At 35.1% G+C, this 22,299-nt stretch overlaps 1 protein-coding gene across 9 annotated transcripts in view; it reads left to right on the top strand.

The window, feature by feature from the left end:
• The window catches only part of LOC136838509 (arginine-glutamic acid dipeptide repeats protein-like), a 67,050-nt gene extending 46,363 nt beyond the window's left edge, over positions 1–20,687 (top strand). For 5 of the 9 annotated variants that reach the window (XM_067103575.1, XM_067103571.1, XM_067103576.1 and 2 more), the window contains exons 19-21: positions 9,570–9,749; positions 16,047–16,183; positions 18,685–20,687. In XM_067103575.1, the coding sequence (XP_066959676.1) occupies positions 9,570–9,749; positions 16,047–16,183; positions 18,685–18,732 (365 nt within the window). In that variant the 3' untranslated portion in view covers positions 18,733–20,687. The remainder of the gene's footprint in view (positions 1–9,569; positions 9,750–16,046; positions 16,184–18,684) is intronic. The other 4 variants (XM_067103578.1, XM_067103577.1, XM_067103579.1 and 1 more) reach the window with 1 other exon arrangement.
• The last annotated feature ends 1,612 nt before the right edge of the window (positions 20,688–22,299 follow it).

The following is a 22,299-nucleotide window of genomic DNA, read 5'->3' as shown; positions in this document are numbered from 1 at the left end:
AAGGAAAAGTAGATCTGGACACCACTCAGCTTGTGACCAGTGATGAGCCACCAGGGTCATTCTGAGATGGAGTGACAAGACTCAGTTGATTACTCAGTGTATGTAAAATAGCAGAAAAGAATAAACACTGAGGTTTCCCAAGGGTGTCGGAAGGCTTCCTCCAAGCCAGCCCAGGGATCTAGTACTGGTGAGCAGAACACCATGAGCTTCCTGATTAGTCAAGGCAAACAGGGTATTCACTTAGGATCTTCAAACCCAGAAAATTTTTTCTGTTCAATATGGGTGGAGGGACCATTTCATTCCTATGACCTATCTCTGGCAGCTAAGCTAGTTGGTCACCACATTTTGATGTCGTGGAATGTATCTGGCTGACAGTTCAATTACTCGATGAGGTCTCACTTATGCACCTGCCACACCAACATGCATTTGGGATGGGAGACCATACAAACTTGTTTTTTTTATGAATGACACTCTAGCTGTGTTGTCACTCATCAGTTGACCCCAGAATGCATGCAGTGCCAGGAGCACTGCACCAGTTTTGAGAACATTAAAGTGCAGGTGAGAATCATCTCGAGTCCATACCCCTAAGAAAAACAGGCTACTCAGGTGTGTACCTCACATCGCTTTCAGTGCCCCTGAGTACAGAAACAACTCAAATGGAAGGAGTGGAACTCCCACAAGGTGGTTTTGTCATTTAGCCATCAAGAGAGATTCTGTCACTTCCATTTTCAATGGAATGAGTGTCAACAGGATCAACAGCAGTTGACCACTGTCACTCTAGGCATTATTGAAGCAAACACATTTGGATAAATCTTTAAGGCAGGAGTTTCTCCAAAGACAAAAGTAACCAAGATGAGTTTGCCAAAGTCAGAAGGTTGTTTCTGTTGGAACAAGCAATAAGTGAATACCTCCCAAAGTCTGCTGTGTTGACAACATACCCAGGTACTTTGTCTCCTGTTTGGGTAGGAAATCAGAATTCTCCCAATTTATCATAATCTCCTAGATTTGGATAAATTGAAAGACTTTTTTCTGGTTATGGAGCAGTTGTGTCTTGGAAGATGCCAGGATTAGCCAGTTGTTAGGATACTGTAACAGACAGATCCCGAACGAATAAGCCAAACTGATGCCAGCGTAAAAACTCAAGAATACCTATGGGGCAGTTGTAAGTCCAAATCAAAACTATGAACTGATAGATTATCCTGTTGCACTTGAAGCAGAGGTACTTTTATGGGTTCTGATTAATGGGTATCTATAAATAAAAATAATTCAGATATTTGGAAAGCATGAAGTCACCCTCTTTGATTGAGGCCAATATGAAATATAGGGTTTCCATCTTGAATTGAGAGTAACAGACAAATGCACTCATGGGAGAGAGAATGAAAGAACAAGAAATTTGGATGGTTCCCGATGGTAAGCAAGAATTGGTTTTGGTCTGTTAGAAAGGGGAAGGTGACAGTTCTTGAAGAAAGCCACTGGCGGTTTTGAAGGAAACAGACTACCTTAGGTTCCATACTCTGTCATTGCCACATTACCCATTAGTGTGACAGGCATCCTTCAACTTATGGAGGAGAATGGTTATCAGCTTCCATTACCACTTTCCTCCTCCTTCCCCTTGCTTCTCTTACTGGCCAAAGCCTGGATGGGAGGCTGTAAGGGACAGAAAGACTCCTGACCCCTTCGTGAAAAAGAATACTGCTGGGAACCTGACCAGACTTTGGAAGAAGTCGGTCTTTTTTCAAAACCTGAAATTGATGGCATTGCTGCCTAGTAAGTTTGGTTCCAGTGTCCTTCACTAGCCCTGAGAGAATCTTAGAGAATACAGCACAGTGCACAAAGGAGCTTGAAGCTTAATTGTGCACTTCACACTGCCGCAATCTTATTCTTGGGAAAGAGTAAGGAGGAACCCAGTACTGATCATTTCTCAAAGCAAGAAGGCTACAAACACAGTCATGCCTCTTCAAAACCAGGTTAGCCCCACAAGTTTGCAGACTGGAAGGTCAGCGTCCATCCTCCCATCACCAACAATTTTTGGACCTCTCTTCTCTGATTGGAGCCTTTCTAGATAGGGGTTGTTGATCAGACTGATGGTTGTCTGTGGGCAGGTCTCAGCTTCCTACTGTACTTAATACTTCTGGTGCTATGTTAGCAACTGGGAAAGCAGCTTGATGGCGTGACTTGAGGATAACAAATTTCATGATCCGGAGGTCAAAGAAAGGTGTAGACTAGGGTGAAATCCAAGGTGCTCTCAATGGACACCAAGTGCTGAATAGTTGCCATGGTCACTTCCCTTGGACAGTTGCACTAATGAATGGGCTCAGTGATCATTTGAAAATGCTGCCTAAACTTGTCCTGTTTGGGTTCCACCATCTAATGACCATCAGGTTTGGTAGAACCCATTATAGGTGAAGGTGGATTCCAGACATGGAGTCACAGTCTGAAGATACCAAAAGTAACTAAACATGATCCCATTTACTGCCCTCGTACAGTCGGGAGCAGAATCGCCTGGGCTGGTCTGGTTACCTGAATGAGGTGATAGAAGTGTACTGCCAGTCCTGTGCAGAGAGGCATGGAGTTGCCCAAGTTGAACAGTCCAAGCTGATTCCATGTGCAAGACGTCACAGTAGAAGCTTAGGTGTTGGGTTGGCACAGCACAGGTAAGTAGTGATACTGATGGTGTATTGCCCTCAGAAGACTGACAAAACTTTAAACCTTCTTCCACTGCAAACCATATCTCTTCTACTGGGCAAGCAACCAAGTAACAGTTCAACGCAGTTAAGAGAAGGCGAACATTCCTGGCTCCTGCATGAAAAACACACACATTAAGGAGTGACGGGTAATGAAAGCATGAATTGCAGTCTCTTGCAGTACACCTGCACTGATCATTCTTAGGAGGAGAAGAATTACCATCAGGAACCATCATTCCAAATTCAGTCACCGAGAATGATTAAAAAACAAGCCCCCGTCATCATCCAATTAAACAGAGATACTCAGAAGTTCAATTTCATGAGTATTGTTTACGTACTCTGCAAAAAAAGTGAGGATTGTTAATTAATGCTAATGTCAGGGCCCATAGGAGACATGTATGTTGGGACTACTTTCTCTTGTGTGAGAGATAAATGACTGGTGGTCCAGGGATCATCGCAGACATCAGTACAGTATTGGCAAAAATAATTAATGGGTTGGTGGGAAAAACTTATATCATTTAACATAGCATATAGATTTACTGCCTTTGATACTTTTGTGTATTATGTATATATGAAGCGTTCATCCATTCATCATGCAACATGTTTGTAATGTTTAAGAAAATGGTTGAGTGAACCCATTAAGAATTGAATTTGTATCATATTGCATAAAAGTTTCAGGTAGTTTTTTTCTTGTTGATAAGTTATTCACTAAGAGAAGTTTGCTTTAACATCAGTTACAGTAGTTGAAAGTGAGGACTTAAAGTATGGTAAATGTGATTGAGAGGAGAATTTAACATTCTTAACCTTCCAAGTATGTTTTGAGTACTGCACATTAGTGACATTTTTATTTATATTTTTCTCAGTTGCTGGAACTAAAATTTTATTACATCTTATTTAAAGAAAACGTTCTTTTCACTGAAGTACAAACAGTAGTAGTTTAGAGCCTTTTACATTTGGCAGTCATTAGGCTACATGCTCCTGTGAATGTAAAAGTTATAATCCTTGGGGCACTGTGGGCTTAAATATGAATCAGTGCCTTAATTGAGCTTGTTAATTTCATGTTTTAAAACCATATGTTTGAAGGAAGTATAATTATTGACCCATCTCAGAGCACCTTTTTCTGTCCAAGTGATACCTTGTTTAGCATTGATTGTTCAGTTTGTTGAATTTTTTTGCTTTGTCAAATCCTGTTTTTCCCTACTCCTTATATTTTTTTTAGTGTGATGTATTTCTACAGTGTTCCTTCGGTGCTTAATAGATGTTTTCCTTGTAAATTTACATTTGTTATATGGCATTGCATCAAATTGGTCATATTAGAAATAGTCAGAGATAATTGTTTATGGAGTTACTTCACACCCCCAATGTAAGTACTCTTCTCTCTTCTCAGTGAACTGTCCTGTATATTTTCTTTAATAATAACTATACCTCACAGGGGAAAACATCCTGGTTTAGGAAATTATGCTTAGAATATATTTGTTTGTGATAGGCCCTTATGGAGTTTATTCTGACGTTTGTGTCAGAGTAGTTGCAGAACTTTCACTTTAGTGTAAATCTTGGTATAAGGTTCAGTGGGTGAAATTTCAGTGTAGGCTGGTCCTCATTACTGGTAGTCAGTTGGTTAGGGTCAGTGATTGTTTTGGGTGGTGTTGAAAATTTCTCGTTCTTTCTCCAGATGGAGGAAACAGATTATTTTCAAGACCACTCATCTGTTAATCCTTTCTACTATTATGCATCACATTATGAGGTAAACTGTGCACTTACTCTGCATTTCCTCTCTCTCTCTCTCTCTCTCTCTCTCTCTCTCTCTCTCTCTCTGTGTGTGTACCAGAAATTTTTTCTTTTATAATGTGTTGTTAGTTTACCTTCCACACTGTCGGTTGTTCTCTATATTAATCACATCTTTATCAAAACTTGGAGTAAAATAATTACACACAATGCAAGAGAGAGTGAGTTATAAAATTGCTCATAAAATTGCAATTTACATGTAATTGTCAGTTGAATTGGGGAATATGTACATAGCAATACTCTATATTGATTTTAACTATTTTAATGACCACATAGTGAAAATCATTGAATTTGTGTTATATTTGCAGTTTATTTCTCAAGTATATGTAAATTGTAATCTCTCTCTCTCTCTCTCTCTCTCTCTCTCTCTTGTATATCAGTAAACATAATACACTGCATATTGTAGATTTGAAATAAGGCTTTAAGAAGCAAAATACGGGTCAGATGGAAGTCTTAGAAACATCATAGTGGAGATTACGAACAACTCAATGTTTCAACCAATGATATATGATAGCCTATACAGTTGATTTCGTAATGTGAGGACTTTGTAAATTTTTGTATGCCGTACTGAATAAATACAAAAAATTTCGGATGTGTGTGCATGGGTGTGCATGTACGCACACACACACACAGTCATTAGATTTTTGATGTGGAGGTACCGAAATGCCAGAACAGGTGCACATGCTCATGTACAGTGCATTCAGTGTTTTTTGTATTGTTATGCCTGCTTTTTTGTTTAATTTTTTACGGGTTTTAAAGTTTTTATCGAAAAGTGTCATTAATGGTACAAACCTAAATACAATAATTATCTAAAGTATGTCATTAAAAGAAAGAGAAAATGTGACCAGATCTATGTAGTCCAGAACATTTCAGCTTACGTACTTCCAGCAGTTGTAATTTCAAGAGATACTGTACATATTTATGTATTCCACGCACTCCTAATGCAGTAGATATTTTGATTCACAGCATTCCTCATTAGAACTGAAAATTCTATGATCAAAATATTGTGCGTATATAAAACGTATGTCAGGCAGTAGCAGAGGCGGAGGTTGGAAGCAAGTTATGTACAGTATTGTGATTTTATAGCATTATATTCTAATATATTTGCAATAGAGTACACTAAAAGGAAATATTTTAATGCATAACCTTTCCACTTAGCATTGAAATGAATGTTGGTAAGAATAAGTCAGTCTTCAACCCTTAATGGCCAGGCATCATCATACGATGATCTATAACAGGTTTTGAGTAATGGATGGGCTAGCTCATATGAGTACAGTATTAATATTATATGCCATACGATTTGGATGAATTTAGCGGGAAAGATGTTCATAGCACTTCAATGGTCCATAAATGACTTATGGCAACTGTAGTAGCTCAACATAGGACAGAGGGGGGGGATCATTGTGATTTGAGACTTGATGGGGGAACGTATTGCCCCTCTCTATCCCATGACATCTTTTTATTTATTTGCTCATAAATATACCCAGCGATTGCTGTTGGTTTTAGTTCTTATCTTTTATCTCCCCATCACAGTAAATCTTGTAAATATTTTGCAACAAATATACTCAGAATTTGTTACTGATTTTAGCTCGTATCTGTTATGATAATGTGTTAGCTGTAATCATAATTTTACAAAATAAAATAAATTGTTTGGAAAAACATGTAAAACTTGGTAAAATTAGCATACTTTTACAAGTAGTATCATGTAAGGGAGGCCCACACAGTGTTGTAAATAGTCACCTTCAACTTCCCGTGGAAAGTAGGGAAAAAATTTTATAATTTTTTTTCTTACACCATGTGCATTTGCATATCTTCCTCTTTCCATTGATTTTTTTTCTTAAAGTTTGCCCAGTCCGGGGGGGTATGTTTAATATATATTTAGGCCATCCCATTAGGGTTAAGGAATGGGATCACAAGTAGGTTATTAGCTTTACAGAACCGAATTTGCATTTGTTTTGCAAATGCGTTGTTTATGTTTATGAGTGCATTAGCTTTTATATTTAATATTTATATGGAAGCATGTATTTTAAGAACTATATCATTTAGCATCATCAGGTATGAAATATTTGTTATTGGCTAACGTCAGTATTGATAATATTTGAAAATTTGTTCTTAAAGAAAAGAAACATTTGTATGTATGCAGTCAACAAATTTGCCAACACTGTTATGAAAATGATCTCGTTACAAGGCCTACAAACAAAATAATTAGTATTTATATAACTGAGCATGGCAGCAGTATTTTGCTAGACGCAAAAAATTGCTTTTTGATATAAACTCCTGCCTCTTTATGATGCAGACGAACACATGCAAACTGTTAAAGTGAGTGGGAGAAAGGTACATAGCAGGGCATGATGGATTAGATACCCTGAACTCAAAGAACCTGCCTTTACAAGCTTAGTCAGGCAAGTATTGGTCACATTCATTTTAGGATCCACTATGTCTAGCTCACTTACTGGATTAGTCTGTTAAGAATATTTTCCTTGGTCTTGGAGGTATCTGAAAAGTAATGAAATTTAGTTTAGGAGCCGTGTATTAAAATTTTTTATAAGTAAATAATTTAATATAGTTAGGTATAATTAATAAAGGACAAGCAGTATACTGTAGTATTTCTATTTATATAAGAACCATTGTTATCATTTACATGATTTAATTTCTTAGGGATTAATTTGACCAACCTTTCACAAAGGTATATCTTCTTTTTTTTTTTTTACAAAGAACTCTTCCTGATATTAATCATCACAGTCTGGGCTAAATATATGTTAACTGTACTCCTAGGCTGTGCAAACTTAAAGGGTAGCTGATTTAAAAAAATGAGGATGATGTGGACATATTCATTGTATTAAAAAATAAAAAAATAAACATTCACTACCACAGTGAGTTGAACAAATAGTATTATGCTAGCAGTGCACGATTTGGCTGGGAGAGCTTTTGCCTGGGACACAGCTTTTTTGCTGGAAACATGCAAACATATTTAATTGGCAAAAATTCCTAGTCAATGCTTTGTCCCCAATACTGCTTCATAATGTGCACTTAAAACACAGCATCACTGGATCTTATACTGGATCTTCATTTTCCAACTAACCTAACTTGGGTATGGCCAAAGTCTGGGAGATGGACTGGACTGGGGAGATTTGTGATTAGCAGCATCACCTTCCCTCACAATATTCTTTAGACATGTGCCCTTCTACCCACAGCTGAAGGTCTGATAAGGTACCAGTTAATTAAAGATGCCTCATTCAGGCAATATGAATGATTTCTCACAAATTTCTTTCAACTACAGTTACACAAGAAGCACTCATCTGAGGATTACCAGTTGTAACCACAAGTATATACGTTTAGCATAGAAAATAATAAATTTGCAGAGATCTTGGGAGCTCTTCCATATCTGAAGATTATAAAGTGGAGCACTGAAAGAACTTGAAAATATAAGCAGTGAGAACTGAAGTGTACTGGACATTTTCCAGGTGTTAAAGATACAGGCAGTCTCCAGTTAATGGTGAGGGTTCTGTTCCTGGCTGAGCGCCAATAACCCAAAATCTCTGATAACCAAGAATCACCGATAATTATGGTAAAAAATGGCTTTTACGACGTCATAAGCACCAATAAACTGCTTACCGATGTCAACAGACTGCTTACTGACATCAATAAACGGCTTATCAACGCCAAAAGTCACATACCATCGCCAAAAGTCTGGTTAATGACGTCGTTAGCCAAGCGTTGTAAAACCAAAATGTTGTTAACCGATGCTGCCAATAAACGAGGACTGTTTGTACAGGTCATGTGCTAGGCAAAATTGTAGCTTGTCTCCCATGTTGGAGAAGATTGCACTGTTTCCGTTACAACCGAGGTATTGTGCCATGGTACCTCTCTTTAAACCAGAATTTTTCAAGTAATGTTGAGAAGCAGCTGAAAAACTAACTATTGAACACATTACCAATGAATTCATAGCCAGCAATAAAAAATTAGTCATGAATATTAATAAAATCAGGGAAGGGCCTTCTAAATAAGCTGTAAAGCTCTGTAGTTGATATGAACTATTAATTTTTTTTCCATTAACAATCTTTAGAGGATCCACCTCTGGAGGTGTGAAAATTTTATCCATGTACTTGTGTACTTTTCACAAATTATAATTCATATGCAAGTAGCACTTGAAAAAATTATATGACACCGAAATAATTTAATAAAAAAATATTATAAAAGTCTTTAGCGTATACAGTACCTACAGTCTAGTTAGCTCATGTAGATTCATTACCAGGAAATTCTCCAACCTTAGTAACTCAGTTTTCTGGTTATGCTTTTATGAAAGCAGTCACTTAAAAATTGTGTAAAGCAGGGGAATAGTAGCAGTTGCTGATATTGGAGAATGTTTGCCAGTAATTGTTAATATTAATGTTATTTACTTGGTGGGAGTTCAAATAAAGTCTTGTTCTTGGATTTGTATCTGCGTGGGACATTACTTTTTAGAGACACTAAAAGTAAACTTATGGTTTAAAATAATTCCCCAGTGATATTGTTTTGACACAACCAGACTGTTCTGTTATTGTTTACCAGATGGCAGGATAAGAATTATTTATCTTTGGAGAGAGAGAGAGAGAGTTATCTTTTAAATAATAAAAGCACAGATTTCTGTATCGAAGACTTCAGTTTGAATACAGTAAGGTCAGAGGGAAGATTAATATCTAACATTTGATCAATCTCAAATCATTTAATACTAGGGTTATTTTAAATTGAAACATTTAATACTAGGATTGTTACTGTTGTTGGTGTATAACTAAAAATTGAAGTGTAATTAAAATGTGCTATTTTTTTTTATTAATTTGCTGTATCGCTAAATACAGTAGCCAGAGAGAAAGCATGTATATTTCTTTCTAATCGTCTCTCATATTTAACAAGACTAATTCTCATCCTGTAAAATGTGTGATGTCTCTTCTTTTTGTCTTTCTTTCTGAGTTAGATGACACAGCACTAGTAGCCCTTCCTTTCATGTGTTCCTGTTTAATATCCTTTTTAGTGCAGTATCTAAAATCTTTTCCTTTCCTATTGTGTGTGGCACTGTGTTCTGTGACATTACGTGGTGACCATTGTGTATGTTGTGTGCAGGGCTGCCAGCCACGACCTTGGCTCTGAGTGCTGCAGCAACTCCTTCGGACAACTCGTTGGCTGTATCCACTGCGGAGAGGCTGGCCCTAGCTGACCACATGCATCGGATGCAGATGATCAATGAGGTTCATGCCCATACTCACTCCCATGCCCACACCCACCTTCACCTTCACCCAGAAGGTATGCAGGAGCAGAAACACTTAAACAGTCACATGCACATTCACTCATTCTTCCACTCCTTCAGGATGTTTATACGCCTGATTGTGTGTCAACATAATTTGTCTCAAAACGCAATTTTGTGTCTGTGTCTGATGTTATTTGTATCATATTTCATAAGCACATTTTTCCTGAATGGTTAGGGTCACTTTCCACTTTTTTCTTTCATTTTTCCATTTCATTTTTTTTAAATCAGTTTTGTTCATGGAATTTCCTCGTAGTGAAAACTTTTAGCGTATGAATTTTTTTCTTGGGCCTTACTTATGACATGTTTGGTGTTCAGTGTTGATTTGTTGAATGTTAATAGTGAGGATATCTATAAGGGTCTTTAATTTTGTATTAGTTGAAGTAGCTACAGATTCTAAGAGACTTTTTATTGTTAGTCTTATAAAATGTTAGCGTAAGTGTTATACACAAAGTATAGATAAATTTGGTATAGATTTATTGATTTGGTTTAATATACTGTAGAGGATACCGTACGCAAGACCATTTTCTCCTAAGTGATGAATGAGCAAATGCAACCTTATGCAAATGATAGTGCTGTATTCACAAATCCAGTGTTTTTGTTTCTGAGTTCATTTGATATGTAGCCCTTGAACAATTTCAGATAACTGAAGAAAAGATTGGAATCTGTTTATTTCTCGTTAGGAAATGTGATAAATAACCTTTGTACTGTTGGATGATTATTACTCAGTATTTTCATACTCGGTACCTATGGTTGACATGAGGAAATTTGTATACTAACAGCGTATTCAAAATATGCACAATACATACACATTTATGCACAAGCATATGTCAGCAGTCTTTTCAATCTTTGCACAAATGTGGTAAAGCTTTTGACTTACCTGTAGTATAACTAAAGCATTTATATTATTGATAATTGTAATATTTAGTTGTTTCAGTCAGCTCTAGGCTTTGTTTTCATATCATATCACATTGCTACTCTAAACAGCGTTATGGAAGTGTGTAGAATGGCAACTTTGCTAGCTGCATGTATCCATTCATTCATTGGAATATTTCAAGTATCTTCCGTTTTTCAAGAAATTTAAAATAAAATTTTAGTTGAAATGCTCTGTAAGTATATATGTCATTGCTGAAATATCTGTCAAAATTTTGTACATCATTGCTGAAATGTCAGTTAAATGGATAACTAAAATAATTTGGCAACGTTCAGTAGTTACAGTAATTACTCTTGAAATACTTACCATTATTGACTGAATTAGATTTGTAGTTGAAAAAAAGGTTAGTATGAAATGTTGAATTGAAGGTGGAGTGTTTGTTCTATTGCTTGTTTTCACATGACATTCAGTTGAAGTGAAATTCATTACCTGGAATGTTTTTCTAACATGTAATAGTAATAATTTGATGGAAAAGTCACTGCACAACTAGTTTTCATGAAGTAATCAGTTGAAGTTAGAGAGTATTTACCTGATATTATATCCAAAGTTTTGTCTGATTATGTGTACTATGAATTGCTTTGTATCTGATACTTTTTGGCAATCTTTGTTCGTAATGGGCTTGTTTTATATCTTTAAATTTATTTGTATTTTAGCTTCATTTTTAATCAACATATGGCATATTCCTGATCCTTTGATTTAATGAGAATTAGATACAATTTTGAGATAGGACAAGGACATAATCATGAGCTATGACAAATATTAGGTAAAATACTACAGTTTATATTGTTGAGAGACTAATCTTCAAACTTCATGGGTGTGGAATACATACTTCAAAATGATACTTGTGTTACAAAGTTTCTTTACACTATGTCCATATCATTGCCTGTGCTTCAGTGATTGTTGTAAATGTTTTATGGTTTACTTGCATCTTGTGTAGCATTTGTGTGTGTGTGTGTGTAATTATATACAATATATATATATATATATATATATATATATATATATATATATATATATATATATATATATATATATATATATATATATATATATTGTATATATTAATAATTCTTGCCTTTAGTTTTAATATAGTATGTGTATGATTGAGTAATTAGTTTTCATTGCTGCACACTGTCCAATTCTTTGTCTTCCTTGGCCATAAAGATTTCATTAAAATCCCATGGCATGGCTTTACTGTGCTTTTGATGTATATTTACACAAATGCATAAAGTATTTTGAAAATTAACCAGTCCTAAGTTGCAACCCTGTGATGCCATTTGTTCATTTTATCATTTGACACATGCATGACTGAAGTATTCTGCTCATTTATTCTTATGGTTGATAGTTTATTCCAATGGTAGTTTGTGTATATTAACCTAACAGTAATTCAGGTGAAACTGCAATACTCTTTCATTGGTTATTCTTTTTAATATAGAGTACGGTGTATTGGCACTTGTCACGTAAAAGTTAATAGCTGAAATAGGTCCATTTAGGAAACTAAGTACTGTATTAATTACTTAGTTTGTATTTTCAATTTTTCAAAAAGTGGAGTACAGTACCAACTGCTGTACATTACTTGAATAATGCTCATACAGTAATATTGATATACAGGACTACTTATTAAATATTACCAACCTATATTTTTCACTTGGAAATTAAGATAATCTTTGTTTATCATGTCAGTGTATGATTATCTTCAGAAGGAGACAGCTGGCAATAATGTTAAGGATTTTAAGATGTAGATATGATTGGTAGATCGGGTAGCACAGAACAGCCAACGTTTTTGCCGTGAAAAATACAAACATTGCAGGATGTTTAATTTTCTTTGGCAGTGGTTTCCAGGAAAGTTGAACGGTAAAAATTTTTCCTGATCTGTTGTCAAATTGAATGCTGTGTGATTCCTCCTACACTTAAAATGCTAAGGTTCAAGGATTTGGTAACCAAAGAAGTGAGTGCAGTACTTAGATTCTCAGAGAATTGGTGACTTTCCAACTCGATTTTACTGATGTAATTGAACAGGCCACCTGGTCACATTTTATGACCCAGAGTTGGCCGATAGGATGCATTCTGAAATTAAGGCTGAAAATTAGAGCAGGAAAAAGTTGAATTTTGACAGCCAAGTGAAAGAAGACAAAAATAACTAAGTGAAAAGTAGAATCCAAAGCATTATGCAGCTGGAGGCTGGAGAAATACTGGAAAGAATCTGCCTACAATGTGTAGTGCATGTGAGACTCACTTCAGGTCCTTTACCTTTTTGTTCGTATGATTCAGAGAATAGATTTAGAATTATTGGTAAATAAAAAATTAAGTTTTATAAAATCAAGCACTGGGACACTTCAGTCAGGGAGTTGGAGTAGATGGACAGGAAAATAAAAAGAGATTCAAAAATTAAATGAGGTTAAGAACAATGATCTAATGGTGAAAATAGTAAATAAGAGGGGTCAAACAGCAATGAGGAAGAAAGAATGGAAGTGGTGAGGTTGAAAGCAATAAAGTGCAGCCAGGGGCTGAATGGATGCTGCAGCACCCTTAAGAAATGCATGCACTGCACAGTTTGATGTGCGCTGACACACTACCCCTTATGGGGAGAAAGAAGTTAATTTGTACCAATATGTCATCTGAACACACAAACAGTAGTAAAGTTATAGGTACGAAAGTAATTATAAAATTAAGTATACAGTAGTTACTTGGAAGGAAGGGGTAGATAGATCAGAATACAAGCAACCCTTGTCTGGTTTTGCACAGATTGTCTGCATTTGAAGTAAATAAGACACCATAAGAAACAACAGAATTTTCTTTGTAACAATACAAACATGTGCAGGTCTTCCACACTTTGAGCAGAGTATATAAGTGCTCTTTATGTTTAAATAAATCCAGTAAACTATTAAATGGCCTTGTTCATATTTCTTGGGCTTCAGCTGTAGGAACCATCCATCCATATACTTAACAGTAAAGTCTGGAAAAAATTTAACCATTTAAAGGATTTTTATAATTACATGTTTCGTAAATCATATAGTTCAAGTAAATTTGATGACCTGAATAAATACCATTATCCAGAAAACAAGCTCACATTATACAGCAGTGACCCTTGGTGCTGAAGATAATTGAATATAACATAAAATTAGGTATTATGTATAGTGACATTGTCATCAGTGTATCTACATTTGACTCTGTGTATGAAAATGAAGTATTTGGTTATACATGCCAGTAACATAGATATTTTTAAATTTAAAAAGCTGTTATAACGCTTCATAGTTAATGTGGTACTGTATTAGAAAAATTTTCTCTACTATTTCAGTAATTGTGTATTACCATTATAATAATGGTATGTGATTTTAATAAATTATGTTTAATGACACTTTTGCCACTGCTAAACAGTCATTTTAGTAGTTTGGTGAATACTGTAATGATGATGTCTAAACCTAGAGTTCCTGACAAGCAGAGATGAATTGAATTCCAGATGTAAGGACACTCAGTGTTAAATATAATTGTTTCAGCCACAACCCCTGATATGGTTTTTTTGACATGGCTATTCAACTTTAGGAAGCTGTTACAGTGTTCTAATGAGCCACTTGTAGGAGTACTGCTTGTGTGTGCTATGTGATGTACACTGTAGGTATCACTGGAAGCTCTGCAACATCTCTTCATCCCTGGCTTTGTCTGTTCTCCTGTCTTTATGCTGTTCTAGAATTCATCCATTGTTTAAGGGAAAATACTTCTTGGCCAGCCCTTAGAGACTATGAATTTGATGCAGTGGTTTGGTTAAAATTTGAGTTGAAAGAGACTTCTGACTAGGGTACATGGTCATTCATGACAACCCTATGATCTTATCATCAGTAATGTCATATTTTCCCTCTGTGGGTCAGTTATGAAATGAGGCTCTTAATGCTTTCCTCATTCTTGTGCACTTTCTGCCTGATTTCCCCATCTGATGTAGGTCTTCTGTCATTTTCCCTATGATTTCATGGGGCTTCATACTGATGTTTATTCTGTTACTTCTGTATCTACTTTTCCAGCCATCCATAGCAACAATTACTTTTCTGTACATCCACATTACTAGCTTAAGGCTACCCTGTTAATGGGGTTTCAGTCCTCTAAGATCTTATTTCAGTGATGTGGGAAGAGCTTCTTGTGTTTTATACCAAAGTAGGTAATGCTTAACAGTAATTATTAAAATGGCTTCATTTCTGAAGTACTTGTACAAAATACATTACAAGGAGCATTTCAGTTAGCTGTGAGAGATTGCCCTTTTCCATTTTTGTTGATGTGAATGGTGATCACACACTGTTGAAGAACCATGTATTCGTAAATTTTTGTGACTTGCACACATGACATTTTTTGTCACAAAATATTAAACCACAAATATTGTTTAACATCTGTTTCAGTATACAGTACCATGTGAATAACTTACACCCAAGGTGAAGTTATTCATAAGTTATATTGAATTGGATATTAAATGATATTGGTGGCTTAATTTTTTGAAAGTAAAAAGTATCTGCACCATAAGTTTTATTGTAGCAGTATTACACAGTGTCAAATAGAATTGGCAGTGCCAATGACCCTCATCATTTTTATCCTGGATTGCTACCCCTGTAGCTTAATCCATTTTGTGGTCTGTGGAATGGCTAAGGAGGTGTTTTGTTTTACTTGCAACTTTTCACTTCCTTTGTAGGTCTACAGGCTGAACTACATCATTAGATGTGGTCTTTGCTTTTTCACCATTTCTGATTATCATTGCTGGTGCCTTTTGAATCATTTAGTTTCACTACATAGAAGATAGAATATTGGAAAAGATATGAATTTGGATATAAAAAAATTAAATTTTTCCAAGCTTTACAATTTTTACCTGAAAATGTTTTCATATTCCATACAGAGAATTATGTATTCCCAAGTTTTTGTGTGTTATAGTCATGAAATTCATTTTTTTTTCATTTTGTCCGATATAAAATCGTGAAATTCATTTTCTAGATGCAGAACCTTTCTTCACAGTTTTCCAGTAGGAGAATTTTGCATAAATTATGACCATATTTTGGTGGACTTGCCCTTTACAGTTCTGAATAGGGATGGTTTACTCTATGGAGACTTTTATTGCACTTAGTATTTTTTTCATCACGTATAGTAGTTTTGATTTTTAAGTGCATTTTTTTTTACTCATGGCTTATCTTGGACTGAATGTTAAAAAACTTGATAGAAGTTAACAGGTAAAAAAATTGCATTTAAAATACTGAAATGCCCTTATTTCTGCAGACTTAATGTTAGGTAACAAAACTAAAGCATTTTACCAGTGTCATTTTTATGCTGACTATTATTATTATTATTATTATTATTATTATTATTGTGTGTGTTATTATTATTACTACAGCTGCTGCAGCTGCGACCTATCCTCGGCCCCCTATTTTACGACCTGGTGATCCACCTCCACCCCTACCACCAGGGCATCCGCCACAAGCCCATCCTGCAACTTTATTGAGCAGACCTTATGAAGAGCAGTTAGCTCATGTAAGTGTAAAATCATTCTACCTTTGACTTTTTTTTTCAAAATACATTAAGCATTTTACATACATTGTCAGGCAATGAATATTTTTCATAAAGATGTTCCTCATCGTTTGTAAAGCCTCTTTTTATATAAAGCTTCAGTTACTTTTATACTAGGAAATAACTTTCATTAGGTATGTATCATAAAAGAAGCATTCACTATCATTCCAGAAAGGCAATGACTATCCTTAACTCTCAGTACAGTATAGCCATCACTTCAGTATTAGATCTTTTCACATTCCATGGGTAAAATGTTAACACTAGACATGTAACTATATATGTTACTGGATAAAATTATTTTTAAGTATCGCCAAAATCTATAAACAGCGTGGAATGTAACATAAACTCAAGACAGATTGACACTGCAACGTGTACAGCACTGCCTAATATACCAGTAATGTTAGATTTGTTGCACTAACTACTAGTAAAAAACTCCATTCTCACTACATAACAAACTGTATAGAATCAAATCAAATATCAGTCTGTTTGGAAGGTTTGCAAAATTATAACATAATGAAATGTAATGTAGATAGAAGCCCAAGAAACAATGGGAAAAGAAAAAAAGAAGTAATTATGATATTAGGTAACATTACACAAATCAAGAATGTACAAAAATGGTATATAAAGTAATCAGTGGGATTATGAATGTGTGTAGGCCTGTACTTAGGTGCTTAAAGTAATTTACTTTTAGAATAATTGTCTTTCCATGAGGACAATGTAAGTACCTGTTGGATTCATGTTTGTACAGGCAGTCCCTGGGTTAATTCGGGGTTCTGTTCCTGAAGCGCGATGTGGCGGAATACTTTATTAAAAAATTGCTATAAATGAGATTGAAAGAGATGAAAGCCTTACCCTTAATCCTTTGGTTGTCTTGAAAACTTCCCAATTGATTTACCTTGCTTCTGGTGAGGTGTTCATCCATGATCCTGTAGAATTTCCTCCAAAAAATGTACGAATATTCTTCAATTATTCTTCCATCGCGTAAGACTGAAACGATGTAATTTTGGAACATCCACTGTAACCTGGAACAGATTTTTTTATGATTATATTTAAGAAAAGTACCGCAAGCTTAGAATGATGTAGCTGGGGCCAACGTAACCAGGAACTGCCTGTATAGGCGTTATAAGAATTTGAAATGTGTAAACTAAGAACATCTGTTATGACCAGATTTTAGAAATCCCTCAAATTGTCATGATGGTCTCAGAAATCCATTACAATGAATAAATTGCAGGTTGTAGAATGAAGAATCATTAAAACTCACTTCAGATTATAGTATTTATCAAGGCAGAAAGAGTAATGCAGTTTAAGTAATTTACTAGAACTGACCTGACTCATTTGCTCAGTGGCTACTAGATGGACACATCTGCCATTCTGATGTAGAGGGTATAATACAACATAATCCTGAAGTTTAAACACTTCTGTAATTTCAACCAACAGCTAGAATATCTGTTAGAAGTCTTGAAGATTTCATCAGCCTCAGTACTTTTAGGGTATGAAATGTTTAAATATTTAGGAGGCTCCAATTAACAATGTAATCAAACTAACCATGACATAAGAGTCGAGGATTTCAGCTTATTAGTCTGTTTCAAACTGCTACAAAATTGCCACTAGGATAATCATCGTGAGAAAGAGTTTAATACCAAGAGAGATAGAAGAAACCAAGAGTAAAATGTTTATCAGTGGAAAAAACTATAATTACCATATAAGAAATCATTCACAGTCACTTATGAAAATATGTGATAGCCAAAAAATTTGTAACTTTTGAGTTAGCCTTGAAATAATGTATTTATCGTGCAGTTGGAGAAACCGTGAATGTTTGTAAATTTACATATGAGAAAAAAATTTAAATTTGTCACTTATTGTGGAGTCCTCTTATGGGCTTATGTTTTCTTCTTTAAAACTGCATTTACCATTCTGTTCCTATTTTGAATTGTATTTACTTTTAAGAAAAACTTTCATTTTCTCTTCAATAAGCAAAACATTTTTGCTTACTCAATATTTTACTTCATTATTCATTAAGTATGTGTTACGCATTTGTGTGAGTTTACTCAACCTCGCTGTTAATTGCAGCTTAATTTTTGTTGTTCCTCGTGATTTCAGATGTTTCCTTCTCAAGTCTGTAGAGAATAGCACTCCAAACCAGAAAGTAGTCTGCAACATGATATCTATTGGAAGTCTTTTATTTAGTCAGATGTCCCTTACCATTGATAGCTTGGCAGTATCTATCCATATATTAGGCTTACAAATTACTTTCTTTATTTTAAAGAACAAACCACAGATGCATGAACATTATCATTTGGTCACTTGACCCACAGCCAGGGACAAAGATTCATGTTTCATAAGTTGATATATCCAGAGGCTTTATTAAAAACATACAATATTATTAAAAAAAAATAGTAGATATCCAATCTTGTTTTTTTATTTGCTGCTTGAAGCAATAATAATCCAATATATACGTATTTCAGATTTCTGTAGCACATGCTCACGAAAGCAGCTTCAGCGACAAATGTTAATGGAGAGGAACGTTTCCTCATCTGAATCCTGGAGGGCATTTCAGACCAGATTATGGACATGGGAGGTGAAGCATGCAGAAGAATCTAGATATGTTATTTAATAAAGATGTCATTGTAAACAGTTAGTTCGTTTTACAGCAAGATCATTCGCATTCTTCGAGGTGACAAAAACTATTGGCAAGGAGGAAAAGCTCTTGGGTATTCTGTAAATGTAGCATCTTAATTTTATTACTGTAGTTTAGTTTCAAATTTAACTTGTGTCTTAATTCCAAACTCATGATTTCTTTTTCCTCCATTTCAAAGGCTTGAGGCTGTAAACAGTTGTATGTATTGACGTGGATGAGTTTTAATTGTATATAAGTTTTCTTTTATATTAACTAGTATGAAAAGTTTTCACTGATCTCACTAATTAGGAATGTACATTCTTAACACAGATCTCATATGAAAGACACAACCTTTGAAAGCATCAAAATTAGAGTAATGTTATTTTATGTGGTTTAATCTAGATTGGGATTTGATCAAGTAGAATTTTAGTTGTACAATAAGCCTACTGCCCATACTGGTAGGCCTTGAAGTAGCACTGGGTGTCCTTGCTTGATCTTTTGTCATTTTAAACAGGTTTAGTATGGATAGCCAGCCTTAATTATTTTTCCTACTAAACATATTCTCCTTTCTATACTGTTATATGGGATATTAAGTATCTATATCTACACTAGTGTGTTTTAATGAGACAAGCAACAGAGCCAGGTTTCACCACTTTTATTTCTAATTTGATGTGGTTTTCAACTTTTCATAAATCAACTTCAGAAATTTTACAGATGCCACAAAATAAATTGTAAAAAAAAATCAAATGTTGTTCCTTTCAAAAACAAAACCTAGTGAAAATTCTGCGTTTTGTAGCGAGACTTAATTGTGCACTTCTTTTCATGCAAATATCAGTGATGGCACCGTGAGCCTTTCATTTTTACAGTTATCCTGAAATATTTTTTTTGAAATTGAAATATCCTCACTTTTCCAAAACTTCAATTCTAACTCAGTTCATTTTGTAAGATGCCATCATTACACTGGATGTGGAATAAGTCAAAGGTTTTATGGTCAGTTTTTCTTCTTTAGTGCTGTCATTACACTGAGTTGGCTTAAGTCATGAGGGATTTGTGTGATTTTTCTCCTTTAGAACTCATTGAAATTAAATCTTGCATTAGTATTTTAAACTGAAAATGGAGGAAATGGTGATAATTTTTAGTTTCACATTCTAAGTGATATGTCTTGTTCATGTCTTCCAGTGTTTATTTCCTTCAATGTAAAATAATAGGAAGATTATTTTTTTACAAAAAAATGCGTGTTTATTGCTCCATGGTTTTACTATATTTTTAGTCACTGGTACTTAGTTACATATGGTATGCCATTGGTTGATAAAAGCTTTCACTGCAAAAATTTGTATGATATGCAGTTGGTTCTCAACACCCTTCATCACAAAAACCTTTGTCTCTACTGCTTGGGTGTTGGAAATACAGGACGGTTCCTTCTTGTGAGATTAAATGAAGGTGTTATAATAGTATTATAATATATAAACTATTTACACAGGTAACAGAAATACATATCACAGTATTTAAGTACAAGTGTGGTGATGAGCATCCTATATAGATATTACAGAATAAAGCAGCTTTTATTTTAAAGTTGCAAATTTTGGGAAACGATTGGTTAATATCAGTTTTGATTGATGTTAAACATCATTTTACAAATATTCTGTAAATTATAAAACTGTAAATCATTGGTGATAATTTCTAAGAGTGCTTTTAAGACTTGTAAATAAGTAAATCAAATCTCAGTTATTTGCAATAACTGAAATCTGCTTTCAGTAATGTATATACTGGGAATAAGAATGCCTCACAGCCATTTTTTACCCTTTTCAATATCAGTTATGTCTTTAGCTGTAGATTACATGTTTGAAATAGTTTATTGTTTTATTTTTGGCAAGCCTTTTGACAAATTATCAGATGCATTTCTCATGCAAGTACTGTAGTACTAGGGCCTTTTTGACCTGATATTTAACGTTGACCAACTGACCAGCACGAGATAAGGTTCAGCAGCTCCAGTCACACAGAGAATGTAAGTGACATCCAAAGTGATTTTCATAGTTCCTCTTAATTAGTACTGTGTACAAAAGAACCAAAATATTTTGGAACAATAGCACAAAGGATGAACCATTGCACAGACCTACTAGGGAATTGCAAGAAAAAATATAAGTTTTCAAGACAGGTTTTATTAAAGCAGACAAGGATAATTTTCAGGTTGAGGAGGGCATATATGTATAATAACATCAATGTCTCAAAGGAAAGAGCCTGGCTGTGATGGTTATCAAGACCATGGCTGGATAAAACTCCATCATGAAGGCCATTATAATGGAGTGAAGCCCAGTCTTGACAGAAAGTGGTATGGATAATATGGTCATGGACAAAAATATGGGCAAGTGTAGAAGGGATCATAATTAGGAGACCAAGAAAGACAGAATGGCCAGGCAACAAAGGAGAATTGTAAAATATCACAAAAGACAAAACAAGCAAGAATGTTACTATAATTATAATGGTTATAACCCAGAATTCTGAGGCTTTGGAAGTTGCAGTGCACATTCTGCAGCAGAGATGTTAAACTCACTGAACAGGCATAATGGGTCAGGCACAGTAGATGTCTGTGAATCGACCAAATCTCTCTCCCATTTATGCAGTGTGTAAGCTCCAGGTCTGATGTCAGGACAGAAGACATCAAGTTGATTTGGTTTTTCCTCCCCCGACGCCCCCCCACTCTCTATGCGTGTGGCAGTTTTGGAACTGCCAACACTTCAATAACTGTGGGAGATAGAACAGTGGTCATATCCAGGTAATATTGGAAATCTTGCCAAACACTTTTGTCCCAGTCTTTCTTGTGCATCCTTGCTGGCTAAAATATAGGTTTCAGCTTACGTATGAGATCCTAGGTTTTACCTTGTGGTACCATGTCCTAAGAGATTGCCAGGTCATCTACTGTACAGTGGTAACAACTTTCACCTCTTCTGATGAATCCACAGCTTTACAGACTGAACATTATAGACCATGAGAAAGTCCAGAAATTGCCTGTGGCTTATCAGTAATATTTACCCATTTGGGTACCACAAAATTGTCTCTAAGCATGTTGGAGCACAAACCTGACCTCATTTGCACATGGTGACCTGTTGCTTATTATTATCCATCGGTCCCTTTGAGTTCACTGGTGATTTTGTGCCCTTGTACTTCCCAATAAGTGTTAGTGCCATCAGTGCAACTCATGCGGTGCAGTGTAGGGATTACCGTACATAAGGTTCTTTTGTTTTATTTGTAAATAAATTCAATTTAAAGCATTTACTGGTTATAATTTACCAAGGCGACCTCCACTTCTATGTTTACTTAGATGTGACATCAGGTAAGTCAGTTTATTCATTACATTTATAAACACATTCTGAGCGCTTTGTGTTGGTCTTAAGGCAGTTAATTAAAAAATCCATTTTCATTCTTCCAACTGGACTGAGAATGTAACATTGTTGATCTTGCCAAT

The sequence above is a fragment of the Macrobrachium rosenbergii genome, chromosome 5 (genome assembly GCF_040412425.1).
Source record: "Macrobrachium rosenbergii isolate ZJJX-2024 chromosome 5, ASM4041242v1, whole genome shotgun sequence".
NCBI classification, from domain to species: Eukaryota; Metazoa; Arthropoda; class Malacostraca; order Decapoda; family Palaemonidae; genus Macrobrachium; species Macrobrachium rosenbergii.
This window is presented reverse-complemented; position numbering and strand designations above follow the sequence as displayed.